The sequence below is a fragment of the Cyprinodon variegatus genome, unplaced genomic scaffold (assembly GCF_000732505.1).
Source record: "Cyprinodon variegatus isolate N-32 unplaced genomic scaffold, C_variegatus-1.0 Scaffold654, whole genome shotgun sequence".
NCBI lineage: Eukaryota > Metazoa > Chordata > Actinopteri > Cyprinodontiformes > Cyprinodontidae > Cyprinodon > Cyprinodon variegatus.
In genome coordinates, this window is record NW_015151107.1 from 332,033 (window position 1) to 351,460 (window position 19,428).

General features: G+C 37.9%; 1 protein-coding gene across 1 annotated transcript in view; it reads right to left on the reverse strand.

Annotated features, from left to right (window-relative positions):
• stk32c (serine/threonine kinase 32C) overlaps window positions 1-19,274 on the reverse strand; it is a 117,303-nt gene extending 98,029 nt beyond the window's left edge. The window contains exon 1 of the mRNA XM_015393709.1: window positions 18,787-19,274. Within this exon, the coding sequence (XP_015249195.1) occupies window positions 18,787-18,868 (82 nt within the window). The 5' untranslated portion in view covers window positions 18,869-19,274. The remainder of the gene's footprint in view (window positions 1-18,786) is intronic.
• Between the last annotated feature and the right edge of the window lie 154 nt (window positions 19,275-19,428).

A 19,428-nucleotide genomic window follows, 5' to 3' on the forward strand; every position in this document is an offset into this window, starting at 1 on the left:
CGAGAGATGGTGCTGGTCAGGCTTGTCAATCTGCTGGAGGTTCTGGTAAATCTGATCACGGATGCTCGCACCTCTGCTTCAACAGCAGGATTTTTCCACCAACACCTCACGATGGCCGACTGAATTTCAAACATGTTTGATTTTCTCCCGACCTTACAATTCCTGATTGGGAGGTGCTCATGAGAGGATATTCGCCCCTCATTAACCCCTGTACACTAAACGACGCAGGACGCACGACGAGGCTGAAATTCGGCCCAATAGAAAAAATTCTCGCACAACTGGAAAATCGGCCAAGAAAGGGAAAAGAATCGTACAGTGTATGCCCAGCTTTACGTAAACATGTCACCATGATGACTGACAATTAGGAGGACCACGTTTTATGATGATCCACCCGCAAAAAGAACATCCTCCACTATACCTCAAAGGGAAGAAAAGATAAAAAAAAAAACTAGAAAAGATCAATTAGAAAATAGTAGAACTGACTGTTATTTGGCAGCAGGTTTCTGTGAAGGGAAACACCAACTGGTTTTGTAAGAAACAGAGTCCCTTATGTCATATAAAGTAGAAATGCAACACTCAATCCCTGTCAAATTCTTCTAATATTGTAGATAATGATAATTAATAACACATACGCTGAAAAAGCTAAATTTTTAACCATGTTATTCCTTTTAAAATACACAATACAACCTAGGATTCTAATACATCCCACTGTATCAGTATGTATCAGTAAATTCCAAATTTCTACAACTAAGGTGGAGCCCACTGAGGAGCCTCTGAAAGGGTTTGCGTCTGCTTTTATTTTTACATCTAACATCTTAAGCAATGATATTCAAACTAACATATGTTTTTTTTTTTTTATATCCAAGCAGTCTTTTGCTATGCTTAAACTGCAATGTTTATTATAACAAATATAATAAGCAGAACCAGTGAATAATAAGACATGATATTTTTGTAATCTAGCTTTCTAAAAGTCAATATACACACTAAATCTTTAGCTCTACTGTTAATCAATATGTATTTGTTTTACACTAAATTGAAATTGTTTGCATCCATCTAACTGGCAAATTAATAAAAACAGAGTTGATACCAAAACCAGCCACTAATCTCCAACTAATATGCATTGTTTATTTTTTTTATTACATTTGTAGTAGTGCACTGTTGTGCTTTCCATTAAATAATTAAATGGGCACCAGCAGCTTTTATTTTGAAAAGACAAAAGATTTACTGCAAAACAGCATGTACTGTAGCTTCCAGTTTTGAAATTCTGATTTTATTTGCATTTAGTGTGTTTTTATGACTGTAATTGTCAACTATTATTTGTAATGTTAACAATACTAAGCTCATAGATTGTAATTTTGGGATTCAGTTTGTTAATTAAACAGATAATTTAAATAGATCATTCCACATTGTTTTCAGACCAGACAGTCTCTTTATTTTGGATTCCATAAGAGAAGGTATGAAGTTTCTCCTGTACTTAATATGTGTATTTTAAGCATATTATATGATAGTTCAATTATTGTTTGTTGTTAAAAAAAAAAAGGTATACAGTGCACCTAAGCGTTGTTAGAGAGTAGTGGGACTTAATAACTGAATAAGCAGATATTTAGCAGCTCTCATGTTGAATAAAACATTACTATTGAAAATAGCTTTGTTGATGGTTAAGCAGGCCCTAAAATGTGCCTATTACTGACTGGTATTTTCTGTTACCTTTATGCAGGAGCATAAAATGTGCCTGCAGTCAGATGTTGTAAGGCTGTTTTTCCCACAAGACAAAACGCAGAATCAACTGTCCTACACACACAAAAACAACAAGCAATACTAACAAAGATGTTGTTTCTATCAAACACAGAATATCCTCAAAGTGATCATTGATCAGAATTCAATTTTTACCCTCACCCATCCATTTTCCATCACGCAACACATCCAGCCATGTAAGCATGGATGGCATCCTGAAACGGTGAGATGTGATGGTAATCAATCATCACAAACAGAGAGCCAAGCTGCTGAGAAATGTGAAATTGGACCTCTGCACGGAGGGAAATCACCACAGGGGCCTGAATCATACATCTCAAGATTGTCAAGATGAAGAGGCAGCAAGACGAGAACACTTCAGAGGACAATCCTGCACTGCAGCGTGGGGACTCTCGCATGCACGGCACTGTCACAAAGAAAACATCATCTGGACCGTGTGAAAACTTCTGACGTTACCATAGCAATGGGTTCCTTTGTGTATGTGTGTGTGAAGGAAGATCACTCTGCTGTGATACAGTTTTGCCACATCATCAGGTCCCAGTATTGGCATAATTAAGTCACTGTGATTCACAACTCCTGGGCCTGAATCTGCACATTGTGTATTCATCATATCTTAGCTCATTAATGAAACACAATGCTGGAATATGCTTGATATTATTGCTACCAACATGGATCGTCTAAGTCAGAGGTAACGGACAGCCCAGTCTGACCTCTAAAGGTTTATTATAGTTACTTATATTGTTTGATCAAAACAGATACGGTTTTATAAACCACTAACAGGGTTTTAAAATGAGATAAAGAGGTGTAGTGAGAAGATAAGTCCCCCGCAGGTAAGGACACGGTATAATAGCAACTAGCCCTGCAGCATTTGCATCCTGAGATTTTCCCTTAGAGTGTTTCTTGTTGGGTAAGAACCACATTTAAATAAAACATGAGGAGTGATTTATAAAGCTATAAATGAGATCTAAACGACAGTCAAATGGGATGCAGTTTCTCTCCAAAAGGTAGCAGAACATAACTCCCTGCATCTGATTTGACAGATGATGCCAAAACTGCAAAAGGTAGAAGGAAGAGGTTGAAAGGCACACTTCGGGAATTAATTGGCTTTAGAAAAGTTCTTTTTCTTTCTGCTATAACATGTCACGGTGTAATTTACAGTCCAATAAGGCTCATTCGTAAGATTAGAGGTTCCTTTAAAGAATAAACTCTAAATAGGAAATAGACCAGTCTTCACTAAGCCCACATTTATGAATAAGGAATCTTTGGGTTTTTTTTATTGGTCTGATGGCATATTCTAGTATTATTTACTCTCTATGCAAAAACAGAAACATTACAATTAATATAGCAAGGTTTCAAAGCATCACTGAACAGATAATAATTCTAGATAATGTGTTTTACTTTGTGAATAAACTGAAATAAACTATTTTTACATAACATTCTAATTTATTGAAAGCGTCTTTATTATAGATTAGCCAGTCTTCAAAGCATTTTTTTTGGTCCTGAATACAGAAGTTGGACACAATTAAAAGGAAAATTGAACTGTAAAGCCTCTCAGAGTAGATATAATACTATCTCCTTTATATACAAAGGAAAAATATATATATATATATATATATATATATATATATATATATATATATATATATATATATTGCAACCCATACTTTCCACAAGCACAGGAACACCTAATGCTTACTGGTTACTTTTCTACAATCTTTTTGGAAATTACATGGTCCTTTTTTTGAGCTTTTCATGTGCTTCTTGGTTATTTTTTTGACTATCTTGCACCATGAGGTGATGTACTATATAACGGTGGAGTTTCCCATGATTTACAAAGTGTAATGTACTTTTCAGCAGCTTAATGAACTGGAAAAGGTTTTCCATTAGTATGTATTAATTTCGGTTAATTTGAGCTGACAATGAAATAGACCATCAGTACAATGTAAAGTGTTGTATGTACAAATTACATACCACATTTCTGTTTTTTCTGATGATGTCTTGAAGAAGGTTTGTTTGTTTTTTTTTTACAAAGAGATTATCTAATTTTTCTACAGGATTTTTATATCTGTGTTTTATGTGTATATTCTAAACTGGGAGCCAATATGGTATTATAATGATAACAAAGAATCTTGAGTCAGTTTTCATTGCGTTTGATTAACATCTCTACAGGGTTGATAGGTTGGTTGATAGAAAAGCTGCCACAATCCAAAGTAATTTGTAGAGAGTAAATATGACCACCTGACTGCTGTTTCAGGTCTCAGGGTAAAATAAACTCTGGCTCCTACATCAGAGAAAGTAAACTGCATCTACATAAACACAGAAAAGCCAGCAGCCCTTGCAGGATTCAGCTGTAAACTTGCAGCTAAGAACAAAGTACACACCTTTAATGACAAACATGTTCAGGTCTTGGACAGAGAGATGGCTTAAAAGAGAGGTGAGGAAAGCCATCTTTTTTAAAAGAAAAAAGCCATCACTGAACAGAGGATCGCTTCTTAAGCTCCCATACATAAAGGCCTACAACTCTGTATTGGAACTTATTCCAAAGGAAGTCAACAAGTAGTCTCATTGTGATTCAAATGGCCAAACACAAAACTCATACAAAGGACAAACTCCAATTATCTGTCTAAAGGATATTGTACAAGCAGCTGACAAGACTCTTTTTACATGCTGCTTTTACATGAAACCTTAGGAATGTTTTTTTTTTTTTTTTTTTTTTTTTTTTTTTTACGTAGGCCAGAGTATGAAGGCAAACAAATTAAGAGCTGAAATCCTGAGCAGAAAACAGTTTGAGATTATCTCATTGGATTACATGCCATAATAAAAAGGTGCAGGTTGACACATACATTTAAACACCCAAGAGACAATAACTTCATGAAACTGACTTTCTTCTTCTTTCTGGAGGAATACTGCTGCCAAAACATTTTGCTCCAACTGCATTACCTTTGGTTCATGCTAAATTTAAAACCATGCCAACAGAACGGGTGGATTTTCTCACCTTAACCCAGGCATCAGACCGATCCCAGTACCCAACAAATAATGGAAATGCGCCCTTATCGAGAAGAGGACCTCTTCTGGTTTAACTTTTACTTAAATATTCATCATCTAAAACTGAGGTTTTAAGAGTAATTTTTTTATAGAAATTTATGGTCTAAATTTTGGAAGAATTTGCTAATTTGTGTATTTTTGTAAAGTAAAATAATCAGGTCTGTCAACAGTAGGAAAATGCTGTATTTTCACAAAGTTTAAGTGTTTGAAGATTTAAACCTAAACACTATACAAGACCGACACATCTACATCTTGAAGTATTTTCTGTGGAACCTGGTTTTACAAACCACTGAGCTGTGACCCATCCTAAAGTAATAGACCATGCTCCAGGGTTAAAATGCCATACTAACCTTTCGACTGGTTGCAGAGGGACACATTAGGCGGCTATTTAAAGCACAGTGTGAGGTGGGAAGGGAATGCATCAGAGGCAGTAACAAATTTGCTTCATGAGAAAAGCAATATAGTGAGGCCACACCAGACCTGTCAGGAAATAGCACTCTTTATTTTGAGCCAAAAATGAAATAAATAAATAAATAAATACACACGAGAGGTAAAAAAAATGCACCCACGCTACCAAATATAAAGAAGCTAAGATGCATTTCATGCTAAACTGGTGAATTCCTGAACTGTTGAATTGATAAAGGTGTCTTGGATGTGTGCATTTTTAATAGAGAAAGCAAACCTAACAGGCACAGTATAATGCAGGCATCAAATGAAAAGCCAGAAAAGGAAAAAAAAAAGTTTGTTCTGATATATCAAGGGAGATGTCTCATTTCCAAAATGTCAAAAAAAACTACTGCTGAAGCTCAACATGCATGGTGCTGAATTCAAGTGTACATTTAAGGTAAGAACAAAAAGGACACTGTGGCCTAGTTCTTTCCCCTCTAGCCGTTCTGCTTGGAGAAAAGCACAGGACACATCATGTTCTGGCCCAGATACACCTGACTTCTGTTTGTTCTTGCAGGTATTTAGGACAGAGGTGTTTGCTCTGTTCCTCAGTCAGGTGCTCATTCACATGATACATCAGCTAGATTTTTTTCCCTCTCCGCATACTTTTTCTTTCCGCTGCTTTCTGACTGGAAAATGAATTTCACACATCTCTTTCAACACCTGTAAGCACCAGAGGGGGGATGTGTTTATGTGCCTATTTCCCGAATAGAAGCAGGCTTGTTTGCATACAGACTTCACCCCCCACCCCAGGGGAAAATATAAATAAAGGGGCAGCTGGGAGGGAGGAGTTTCTGTCAGATTTGATATTGATGGCTTTTATTGGCCCTTCAGGGTGGAATACTCCAAGAATGACCAACAGGATCTGTGTCTAAGGCCATAAGGTTGGTTTTGGCTGATGGTTATGACTTTAAAAAGGCCTATCCCTTTTGAAATTGTTAGAGTATGGTTGATCTTTGCAGATTCTTGGAAAAGTCTTCAAGGACGCATCAAGAATGCAGGAAGCTTCCAAAAGTACGTGATTGAACATTTTCAGATGGTTTGAAGAGTATATATCTTTCTCATAGAGATCATGGAAGTTCATTATCCTGGAGGCTGTATATCCGCCTCCTGGGTTGCCATTGTAGCACCAGTGCTACCTTTTCCATGGTGGGCAAACTAAAATCACAAGGCTTTGTCATCAAAGAATGTAAATCGCTCTACTGGCCTCCATAAAAAGGTAAAACGTCATCATGATTCTACTGGATGGCAGTGATCCACACAAGGTTGCTGCAACACACTATTGGTACAAAATCTCACATCTTGCTGCCTTGGCGGTGACAAATGTTTCTCAAATGCTCAAATAAAGACCCGAGTTGACAACCAAATAGATCAACAAACCCATATCATAGACTGTTTCAGCACAGGAAGCTCTATAGTAAACACTACATGCCACATTTCAATGTACAGATATTTCTTCCATGGATGTTTTTATCTTCTACGTGTGTTTCTATTTATTTCGTTTAAGTTTAAGGGTGTTTAATATCAAATATTTTTTCCTCCAGTGAGTCCTCTAAATATGCAATTTTTTCTATGGTCATAAGTTCTGTTTCTGCCCTACATGTTCCATCCTGACCCGGATGTCAACGATATTCCATGATGGCTTCATCATTACAATAAAGATTCCTTGTACGTGAACAAAACAAAATTTACAAAGCAGACGGGTTAAAAAAGCTACAACAAAAAAAGCTAATGTAGCATATTTATTAAGCCTCTTTTTAATTTGAAATTAGATCTTTCTTCATTTCTGTAGTATATCTAGTCTTTAGTTTTTCCAAAGTTCTTCAGATCACAGACTTGTTTATTTACAGCCTCCAGTGAGGTACAACACTCTTTCGAGCACTACAGCACTAGAAAACCCTCCAGCTGAAGAGAAGCACCCCCACCTCCAAATTGCACAAGGTCTCTGACAAACTTGTTGGAAGTAAAATACATTAAATTTAGGGCTGCATCTAAGGGACATGTGGAAGAACCAAAAGCTCAACATGATTAGCTTATAGCAATACAGGAAAATGTATAGATTTTAGATTTCATGAATTAGTTCCCTAAAAACAAAGACTTAAACAGATGGCTGAGGTAAGGAAACTTCCGCAGAAAAATGTTTAGGGGAAAATAAAGATCTTAGAAGAATCAGGATTTCCTTCACATCTAAATGAGATTTTAAAATTCTGCTGAGATCCCGTCACATTCATATGGGCAATGAGGCTGTGGACACTTCAGGGAAATCTTAATCTGACATTAAGGAGGTTAAAGAAGATTTGTACAAGTTATTCTGGTTTAAAAGAAATGAAAGAGGGTAAAACTTGCGTACTTTGGATTAAAGAATGTGACAAAGTCTTAGAAACCTATTTACAAAAGGTGAGCTTTATTGAGAGCACATATGAAAGACTGTAATCAGGAAAAGAGCGCCTGTGTACAGCTAAATGACAGTGACGATGATTATGCACAGTACAGCATCTTAGTATTGACATTAATTAGATCTAAAGTCTTTGGTTGGAAAAATACAACCATGATGTCTAACTCCTGGCCAATGTCGACCTGATTTCTCAGATTACCATGTACATGTAAATATAGCCAGTGTGACAAACCCTCTGGCAGCACAATAGATCTCAGAGCATCACATCAGGTCTTCCAACAATGGGTGGGTGGTATTCTTGCATCAAAGTGGCTGACATTCCTGTCATGTCCACTCGCAGTCGCACAGAAAACAATTGCTGGCCTATTTCAGAGCTATTGTATCTGTAATCTTTGTTATGTGCAGTTGGAGAACTTGAGCATGAGAGCAGCTCTAAATCTGTTACTTATACTCTCAGCTCTGACTGCAGAACATGAAGATGAATACAAATCACATCACAGCAGAGGGAAGTGCTGAGTCAAGCTGTGTCAAAGCAGCTAACTAGGTTGTGAATCAGACACAAAAGCTCACGTATCAGACTGTGCTTTAAAACAACCCTCCCACCTCCAGTGAGTTGTCTGCACTGATTCAGTCTGATAGAGACAAGCAACGCTATTTTCAAAGAGTTGTGTTTGTTGGTTGTAGAATGGCCATCTGCTTTGGTTTTACGATGTGATTCACAGATTATAACATTAATGTGAAATCAATAATGACATAAGTTTAAATTGGTCTGTTATCTCCACCAGCTGCACTCATTTAAAGACTGGACTCCAAGTCTTTGTTCTAGAAAAAAGCCCAAGCTTAGCCACAGTAGATGGAGAGCAGTGAACTTTAATTTGCTCTTACACAAATCCTCAATCAGACTTCAGTCTGTACTTTGACTAGGCCTTTCTAGCACATCAATCTGCTTTGATCTAAACCATTCCATAGAAGCTCTGGTTGTATACTGTAAACCCTAATCCTGCAGGAGGCTTAACATAAATGAATGAATTTCTCAAACATTATCCTAAATTTAGCTCCAGCCATATTCGCATCTGCTCTGACTAGCTTCCATATACTGAAGAACAGCCTCCCTACAGCACAATGCTGGCGCCACAATGTTTCACAGTGGGGATGATGTGCTCACAGTACTTACAGGCCAGAAAGCTATATTTTGAATATCTCTAGACTTTTTGTGTACATGGGGCCAGAGGGGGATGAGGCTATGTCAGGGGGTCCAGAGGCATGAGAACGGTTTCTTAACTTTAAATAAACTTTAGTACATGCTAAGCACAAAAATTTCTAAAAGTACAATGGGGAGCAGATCTTTTAGTTATCAGGCTACTCTCCTGTGGAACCAACTAACAGTTTTATTCCGTGAGGCAGACTAAAAAAGCTGTCTACTTTTAAGGGTAGGCTTAAAACTTTCCCCCTGATAAACCTTATAGTTAGAGGGGCTTAGGTTATCCTGAGCTATCTTTATAGCTCGAAATAAGTTAAAAATATAACTCTTTTGGACCTATAGAGATAAGTCTGGAACTCAAACACTACTTCAGAAATTTTGAATTGAGAAAGCCTCCTGGATTAGGAATGACTATGACCTGGATGACTGAGATTTTCACCAACATAACTCTATAGTTATGCTACTATAGGCTTAGACTGCTGGAGGATATAGGGACCCTTTTTCATCATTCTATCTCTATTCTCCCACTCTGCAGGATTTGTTTGTTCAATCTTTTAACATTATTTTCTCTGCTTTTTTTTCATAATAGCTTCATCTACTATGTTCCTGTTTGGCAGTGACACCATCCTGGAGAAAAACATAAGCTGTGTTGCTGCTTTTTTATTTATTTATAAACAATCTATTTATGTTTAAATATTTAAATAATTTAAATATCAATATCTTGAAAACAGAAGCAAAATAAAGTGCTATAGATGAACAAGTCATTAATCTTCTCACCATATAAACCATGGTTAGGACAAAATTATTTTAATGTAATTTTTTTTCTGTTATGTATTCCAACCTTTAACTATTAATTAACAGTTTAAGTTTATTATCTTATAATTTCCTTCATCAAATGAACCAAAATGATTTTTCAGAAATAAGTAAATAAGGAACAGTTACTTTAACAAAAAAATTTGCTGAGCTAATTCTTGAACAGGGCATGCACTGTACGACTTTTTGCCCTTTTTGGGTCGATTCACCAGTCATGCGAGAATTTTTCAATCGAGCCGACTTTCAGCCTGATTGTGCGTTGTGTAGTATACAGGGAATAACGAGGGGTGATCAGCCTCTCACGACCACTTCCCAATCAGGAATCGTAAGGTTGGGAGAAAATCAAACCTATTTGGAATTCAATCGGCCATCATAAGGTTGCATCAAGCGTAGGGGAACACAGTGTAAGAACATGCATCGTGAGCTGTGAACTTTTAAACCCTGCTGCTTCATCATACAGTTTGAAGCTTTAGCTGCATGCAACAATTGAAAATATCGCACAGTGTACTGTATGCCCAGCTTTAGACTTCAGGCTACAAGGGGGCCCAATATCTACTCTAGCCCTGCCTTTGCTGACCCAGTGTGTGGACCGTCAGCTTCTCCCACCTTAGCTATGAATCTCTGCAGCTCGTCCAGAGAGGCCTCTAAGGGACTCCACAGATACCTTCTCTCTTTGCCCAGTCTGCGAGTTGCAGTGAGCGATGCTGCCTTGGAAGGTTTGAAGCTGGTCCATACATATTCCATTTTCAGATGATGGATTAAACACAGCTGAGAAAAGTTCAGGATGATTTATAACCTAGCTTCTGGTCCTCTGTCTTTATGACACTTTTTATTCAATAAAGTTCTCTAACCAAACTCAGAGGCCTTTACAGAAGAGCTCTTTATATGGAGAACTAATTACAACCGTGTGCAGCCTGTTTAGTAATGATGTGACAATTGATTGCACTGGATTTTCTCTAGTGGTATAAGAGGGTTGCATCTAAACGCCTGGCTTAATTTTTGTAAGTTCATAATTTAAACATATTGAAAACCATTAATCCTTTTCCTTCCACTTGACAAACAACCCTTTTTTCTTTGGTTTTTTTCTATTTATGTGACTAAATGAGGAACTATTCAAGAAACAATGATTTATAAAGCAGTACTATATCTGTTCATAAGGAAACTTATATAAAGGCAGTTCATATGTTTGGAGAATGAAGGGGCCTGACAGTTAAGTCTTAATAGGTTTTTAGCTTTGCCTTCTTCAGGCCAGAATAGATGAATACTGCTTTGGACAGGTGCTGTTTCCATCTGCCCTTTGTTGATATAAGGATGCACAATTTCTTGGTCTTAGTTAAAATCCCCTCTTGTTGTCTTTGTGGACTGTGTCTGTGGGAAGAAATTAAAAACTCAAGAGACGCAGCAGCAACAGCAGGAGTTTAGTTACCGGAGATTAACTCTTCATTAAAAAAGAAAAAGGGAAAAAGTAAGAACCCTATTTTCAATCACTCTGGGAAATTTTGCAGAAGCAACACAGAGGCATTGAGGTTATCGGCTAAGAGCTTTTAATTGGTTTCTATGGGAAATGATGTCTTAGTGGGCTGTTAAAATGGAGGATCCCTGTTTTTTTTTTTTTTTTCAAGTGCACACGGGCCTCCTTATTCACATCCTTATGAACTGTATTCCAAATGACTGAGCATTCCCATCAGCCAGCCTGTCGTGCAGCTCAGGCTGGCTTTGTAATCTGCGATCCTCCTCATCTGCTGCGGGGATTCCTGTGCCTGAGCGCAGTGAAGATGTACTTACAGTCTCATTCAGGTTTCCCCACAGGAGCAGGCTGAGTGAAAGTAGTGCTTCGCTCCTCCCTGTCACGAACCAGCTCGGCATCACAGGCTGCTGGAGCCAAACTGAAAAAGGCGATATGTCTCTTCATCAACTGTATGTCAAATAGGCAAACTGAATGCAGCTGTGGGGCTGCTGCAAAGTTTTGTTTGTTATTGTATTTCAAGCATCTTGTTTCCAATTCTTTTATCACCATCAGAAAGTCGATGGTAAATGCAGAGCCCAAGACAGCAGAAGGTGAAACATATTCACTTTGTCCTAATTCTTCCTCAATGCACACACCTCAACAAGCGGCAGCGACCTTTCCTCCAACTATCACCTGTATCAGGCTGAACTCATCTCTTTAATGACCCCTTTGCTGCTCCATCTGTCACCGCCTGAAGCAAACCGGGTTACATAAGCCAGGAGAGGTGGACAAAGCCTGCACATGTGGCTATAGGCAAAGCTTTTATTGGAAGACATAAGACATGGTGGAAGAGCTTTGATCGGGAAGGAAAAACGGACAACAATGGAGAAAAAGGAGTAAACCACCACAGAAAAAGGCTCTTTGTTAACTTACTTATAAAACATTGTTCCAGGAGAACAGTGCCATTGTTGTGACAAGTTCAAATGTGTCCTGTCAGCAGGAACAGCAGGTGCAGTCAGGCAGTAGAAAAAAACTAAACTGCATGAGTCTTGTAGCAAGTCAGTCTATCCAAACAGACTAGACACCAACAAGGCAGCATTAAAAGCAAGAAAAGATATATACTATGTTGTACTAAAGGGCTTTAATAGTAAAAGTGTTTACATTTATATGTATTCATTATATAGTATTTCTGTGTCCTTAAACAAATTAAAAGAAAAACCTTAAGGAAAACAATAATGAGCACTTTAATTTATTAGAAGCTGGAAAGTTTTTTTGTTTTTGTTGTTTATATGTCTGTGGGTTCCAGGATGTGTAGCAAAGATTTTAAAAAGTCAACATGAGTTTGCTCCTCTGAATTCAGCAGCAGCATTAAATGGATAAAGTCAGCTGACGATAATGTTGTTGGATCAACTACATAGCCACAATACCAATCTGCTTAAAAACTGACCTTAAGTCAATATATCAGTTTAAATAAAGCTTTAAATAAAAGCCAATTAAAAAATAGCTAGGGCATTTTGAACTACAACTAATAAAATACAGGAACAATTAAATTTCTCTATCCTGTGTTATAATAGAGCAGCAGCTTCGTCGCTAAAGACAGACAGGAAGCTGTGGGGAATAAAGAATTTGTCTGAAAATGAGGGTCTGTGACGGAGATAAAAGAAAGGGAGTGCCTTAGATATCAGCAGCAGCAATCAGACATCCATCTCTGGCTCTATCTTTATCCTCAACCAAATCTGCTTTCAGTGCCTCAGACATTTATCGCTGATTAGAAAAGCAGAAAGGCACAAATTCCGACATGCAGGCACTCACACGATCAAACGCCTACACACACACAAGAGAAGTTTACTGTCCATAGAAGTGCAAATTTGCTTTTGGCTTAACACGAATGATCAAATGGATACAGGGAGATAATAGGAAACAGACCACAGAAATACCAGCATCAAGCATGCATTTCAATTTCTCTGGATCAAAAACAATAACAAGTTACTTTTAATTTACAGCCGACATTTAACAAATCTTCAGCCTCCTGATACCTGCAGCATATTCACATCACATGAGCTATTAAAAAAAAAAAAGCAAAAGAAAAGTAGATTTCTTTGGTCCGTCTGTAATCAGAGGTAAAGAGGATAACAGATAAACTGAACAACACAACCCATCTGTCCATCACCAAATGAGGGACAATTCATCCTATTACCTCCTACTAGAGACAGACTTATACGTGTTTATTTAAGGCCTATGCTGATTTCAAAAGTCCAAACTGTTGAAATAATTAGTATAATAGTCTAAACACTCCCTGATTTTTGCTGCCATCTTTGGAGGGAAGATTTTGGAAGCTAATATTGCTTAATCTTCCTCTAGAAGTGACGTAATGATGAAGGTTACACTCATTATTTTCTCTACTTTATCTCTATTTATTCACTGGATTGCTGAAAGTCCGTTCGTAGTACACAGTGCTGTGAAGTCACCGGCCGCCATATTGGTACTCCCTATTTAGACTGGTCAGAATGGAACCACAATGATTTTCATAGTTTCAGGGAGACAAAAGACTTTTAAAAATAAAGATAAATTCATCACTTTGTCACACTTGCTGTTTCAAACAATCAGTAGATTGCTGTGATTTTTGTTTAAAAAAAAGCATCTCACATTGCATATTCAGCATGAAGTCCATGAAGTCTATAAATCATGCAATATAAAATATTAATTCAATCCATCACAACAAATTAGGGTGTTAATTGAACATATTAACACTTTATTCAGATATTAAGAATATTACACACACATACCCTATCTGATGATGGGCAAAAAGTGCTAAATTAATTTTGTAGATGTGATATACATGTATTTATTACATTGTTATGGTGATTACATTACATTACATGCATTTTTATGCTGCAACTCCCTGAAAGCGGGGAGTACCAAGATGGCAGCAGGTCTATCAGCAATCCAGTGAATTCCTTAAAGGAAATGTTTCTTTTACCTTGCAGGCAAGATGAATTGTCGCAACATCTTTGAATTCACAAACTACCCAAAACATACGTCATACCAGAAGCCTCAAAAATGATATGTTCTCGACCAAAGAAATGCAGTGACAATTATGACGTCAACAAGAAGCGGCAAGCTGAAGCAAAACCGACATGGCTGCACCGCTGGACGTACCTGTAGATGGCGCTTTTCAGTCTGTTTTAGCCGGAATACCCAATAGAATTTTTTTGCAAAACGAGCAAATGCTCAAAATTTGTGTCTTAGTGGATGGAAAAGATGTTTCCTCGTTCCTTCTGTTCAATTGGCAAAATTTTGATTTATCAGTTACATCCTCCGCTTCTGTTCAACTTTAAAGTAGGATTTCAACATATTTGCATGTTCTTTTCATGTTAGGAATCCATTCATGCATGGATGGATGGATGGATAGATGGATGGATGGTTTTCTGAGAGCAAATTTTCTAAAAAGAATTAACTTGGAGTTCCATGGTTTCAGATCCAATCTAAAGATCTCTCCAATTAGATGTAACCCATTATCTAGAGTCTAACCTCTGTTTAATCTAACCCCTGGATCTATTTGCCACCCAGTGCTATGTGTCTGAGTAAGCCTGAGACAGACAGCAGCGAAGAAACACGAAGATCCTCAGTGCCACAGCCTTTCCTTTCCTCTGCTAATCAGACTTATCAGCCAAAGAGAGGCAGTCCTACAGTAAGGCAGCTGCGCCCAGACATCAACCTGACCGCTCGATTACATTTGGAGCTCCCTGAGCCGGTCGCCTCCTCTATAACGCTGCTGCCTAATCTAGGCCATACACTATTTTCCAAGAAGCCGGGGATGGATGCTGTTTCTAAGAGACATGACATCTAGAGTCGGTGAGTCGGCATCGGTGGCGTGATGCAGCATGGTTCGCTTGAGCTCTTATCAGCTCTACGCAGCTCTTTTAGCAGCGAGCAGGGTGAAAGCAGGGTTCTAACACTCCAACAAACATTAAATTCTACCTGCTGCTCTCAATGTGCTGAGTGCAGGGCTGTTTTCATTGTTGAACACACCGTAGATCACATTCCGTCACATTATTACATCAAAACGCACTTTAGCACCATGGATTAGATCCAAGCTTAATCTATATACATAATGATAGTGATTATAACAACAGCAGTGATTAAGATAATAATGGAGCCCATGTTCAAATGCAGAGCAGCACACATGAGTGGCACCAGCCTGATGGGAGACATAGAGGGCTGAGTAGTTTGAAAATAAACCTGACCCCTGGTTTCCTCAGGCTTGTCTTATTTCATCTTCCAGAAGGAGATCCATCATAAAGATCCCTTCCATAAGATCCTAGATGGGGGTTTTAGCTTTGATCAGCTGCTGCACAGCGGAGAGCACTTAATGCTGGAGGGCCACTCCTTCCCTCTCTGCTCTCTACATCTACTCGCTTTGACAGCACCCTGACCCATAGAGCTGGACAATTTCCCTTCAAGACCGCTGGCAGAAATGCTGTAGACCTAATTGGGTTATCCTTGCATGAGGGTGCAGAGACACAAATATATGACCGGATCCCTGCTGCGACACGACCTCATTTATCTGGGGGGTTTTTGCCTCTGTGATGACAGGCTCCGCAGCCACAGCTTTAGGAGTTAATCTGGAAAATACTGTAATGTGGAGTTTTATGGGTGCTCGTGCCAAAGGTTACCTCACATACGCTGGCAACACTTTAGGTTAAAAGGTACAGATTAGCCTTTTCATGACCTATAACAATTAAGAATCTCCTCTGAGGACTGATCTTCAATTTTCTTCATGATCAGTGCAAAAAAATGTTTCATCTTTTTAATCTGATGGAAAACATACAAGTTAATCAATCAAATGTGCTAAGCTTTTCTAAATCTGATTAAATCTGCGTACTACAGCCCATGACTTTTCAATTAAATACTGGGAGCTGCAGCGACCAATACAGTCTTTCTTTTACATGGATGGTTTATCTTTCAAGATAAATCACAAATATTACTGCATAATGTGTAAGATTTATAAGGAAAATAGAGTCTTGATAACAACCGTAATCAGCAGATTTAGCAGACAGGGTTCCTACAGCATAAGGCAAGTTAAATTTGAGACCTTTTACGACTTTTTAATGCCATTTCAAATACAAAGTTAAGAAAAACTTCACAATAAACACAAGAAAAATCTGGTTGTCTCAAATTTACCGAAATGTTTATTTTAAATCTAAGTAAAAGAATGTCTTGTTTTAGTTTTGTTCAAAAACTACAACACAAACGAAACTCTGCTTTAATTGTAGGAGTACCGCCATACAATACCCAGAGATTTGGTGCTACTAGAACTGAATGGCGTAATTATCGGTAAGCAGAAACTGTAGTTGCCTAGGGGCCCCGTCACTGGTACCTGGTTGGCTCCTTACGCAATTGTGGACACTAGGACGTCTCTTTGCAGATGTAATGATGCAAAAAATTCCTGATACTAGATTGACTGACCGGACCTTATTTATACCCCAACACATGCCAGATTTTAACATGATTGTAAGCCTTTTAAACATAACACCAATAGCAAAGCAGACAGTGGTACTTTTAATTACTATGTTAATAACTGTGTATAGTTCATTAGACGGTTGGTAAAAAATACACTCATGTATGTTTCAAACATGTTTTACACTACGACTTGGAATTATGGGTAATCCAGAACGTAGATTAAAACCATAACCATTAGGTACAATGTGTTAGCGACGATGTATACCAAAATAATGAACTTAAGCAGATTCCAGAAAAGAAAAAGCAAAGAACAGCTGCTGGAAGAACGGAAAAAACTTCCCCAAATAAACACGATCTTTCAAAGAACCAAAGAGGGAAAGGTGGACGTTGCTGCTACAGTGATTGAAGATTGTGACCAGGAGATGAATGGAGAGAGCGTGGGTGAGCAGGGGGGCTTTGAAGCTCAAGGTAGCCCTATAAGATTCGTTTTACAGCAGAATATACTAAAGTATATCCATGTCTAGTGAAGCGCCAGCAATGGCGCTGTTGTTGATGTCAGAGATTGCTGTGGAGGCATTGCAGAGACAAGGGTGGAAAAGAACTGAGAAATACCTGCTGCATCTCGGTAACTTGATTTTGATGCTTTGAGTTTTACGCTTCACATATGTGACTCCACTGCCTTGATTCCCATCATGCCAAGCTTGAATGACTTCTTGCACAAAATCCACCATGCCTCACGTACATTCCCTAGTACTGGTTTTAGCCAAGCAGAAAACTCTTGGCTGAATAGCCAATTTTCATCATCTTTATTCTTCCGCACATTGTCAAGATAAAAAGTTAGTGACGCATCATCCCAAAGTAATGCCGCAACATTGTTTTTATTGGTTCTGCTGTTGGGTCAAAACCAATAATGATTACAGCGAGCCGTTTGGTAAATGTCAAAAAAATATTGTCAATTATTTTAATATTTGATATGGATAACAAAAATAAAATCTTATTTAAGATGTGGTAACAATTTTAAGATGTATGAAAGAATGTTTTAAGACATTTAATACCAATTGAGGCCTTAGTTTACATTGGAGAATTAAATGCCTTTAAAGACTTTTTAAGGAACTGCTGTAACTCTGGTAGATATAGATACTTTTTTATGATTAAAAAACAATGGCTATGCAAAACGTGATGGCATGGTTCAGTAGGAAATATAGATGGGAGCTGTACAATTTTACTCAGATTGGTTCCGATGGTCAACTGTTGTTTTTAAAACTATTATATCCTATTTATCTATTTATTTATTTGCCTACAAACAAGTGTTGAATATTAACAAATAACACACACTTAAACATTCATAGCCTGTTAAGATGCTTGTCTCCTGATTTTGGTTGCTATTATTATTTAATATTTAATTATGGAACAAGATTTGAAAAGGAGATATGAAACAAAATAACATAAAAAAAAGTAATGAAACTATATCTGGCCATTGTTAACCGATACACTGAAAGTGCTTCAATCTAGAACTAGAAATCAGTGCCAGCATGTGAACCAAGAAATGCCTCCGATTTTGTCTTAGACGCTTTGATACATTTTCAGAAGTTGGAAAGGAAACAAATAAAGGTTTGGGACATGCGCTTTGGTGCATAAAAGAGGTTATTCTATCATTTTCTGTTAGATTATGTTGCAAACGCCCATCAAAGAACTTTCAGGACATGGCCTCTGTTAGAATAAAGAGTTAAATTTGGTAATAGACTCTGATGCCACTAACTTAAAAACATAGGAATCTTTGCATCATAAATAATTGTTACTTTCCTGAGTAAGATGCATTTTATTTAAACTCAAAACTGTCAAACATGGAGAATCTCAGATGTCTAATAATATTTCTAAAAAGGGGGATCATTGAGATATCATTTTGCTTTGTGTCTTTTCTAGTTGGAAATTTTGGATCCATTCAAACTTCATGTTTTCCAAAAGTCATTCAATCACAGGATAAAAAGTCATGTTAAAGTGATCTAGTCTGGGTTATAGAAATGGAGGAAAGCAGAGCAGAAAGGAAACCTGGACTCAGCAGAATAAAGACACCAAAAAAGTCCAACAGCTTAACTCCAAAATTTCTAACACTTAACTGCAGCTTAGTTTCAGTTCAAAATGTAATTGTTGTTCATTGCAGGCTCAGATAAGCTTAATAACTGCTTCAGCTTAGTGAAAGGTTTGACTTTTCCCAGCGCTTACCATCTTCCTTCTCGTCGAACACTGGTCTCTTTGAAGAACTGTTGGCTCCCATCCTCTTCTTCCACTTGCCCCAGTGAAACATTGATGCTCAAATTGCATTCCTCGCCTCTTGGAGAGAAACTACAGCTCTGCGTTAGACACCCTCCGCCTAGGAAACAGACAGCCTTGCATTTCACTCCGTCTGGTTTGGGGGATGTTTCTGTTTATCTGTCCGGGTCCTTTTCCTGCCGGTAATCTGAAGCAGCGCGAGTAAATGAGAACAATTTTCTTTAGAAAAAAAAAAAAGAAGAAGGAGAAAAAGAAGTATTTAGAGATGAGATGGGAGGGCGTGCAGCGGGGAGGAGTGTTGATGTGTTGGGGATCAGACAGTTTTCTGGAAGTTGGATGTTCAAACAGTGAGTGGATGTTTGTTGCGCTCAGCTGTTTTCCGCAGACAGACCAATGCGCTTCTGTTTCATCTCTGCTGCTGCTGCTGCGAGAGGAAGCTGCGTCAAGTTACCTGAAAGCACACAGGAAGCAGATATAAATACTTAAAAAATAAAATCCTTTGTCAAAATTATACCTTTTAAAACATAACTTGAAAACAACTGGCAAAACGAAACTTTATATATAAAGCGTAAAATGTATCAATATATATGATAA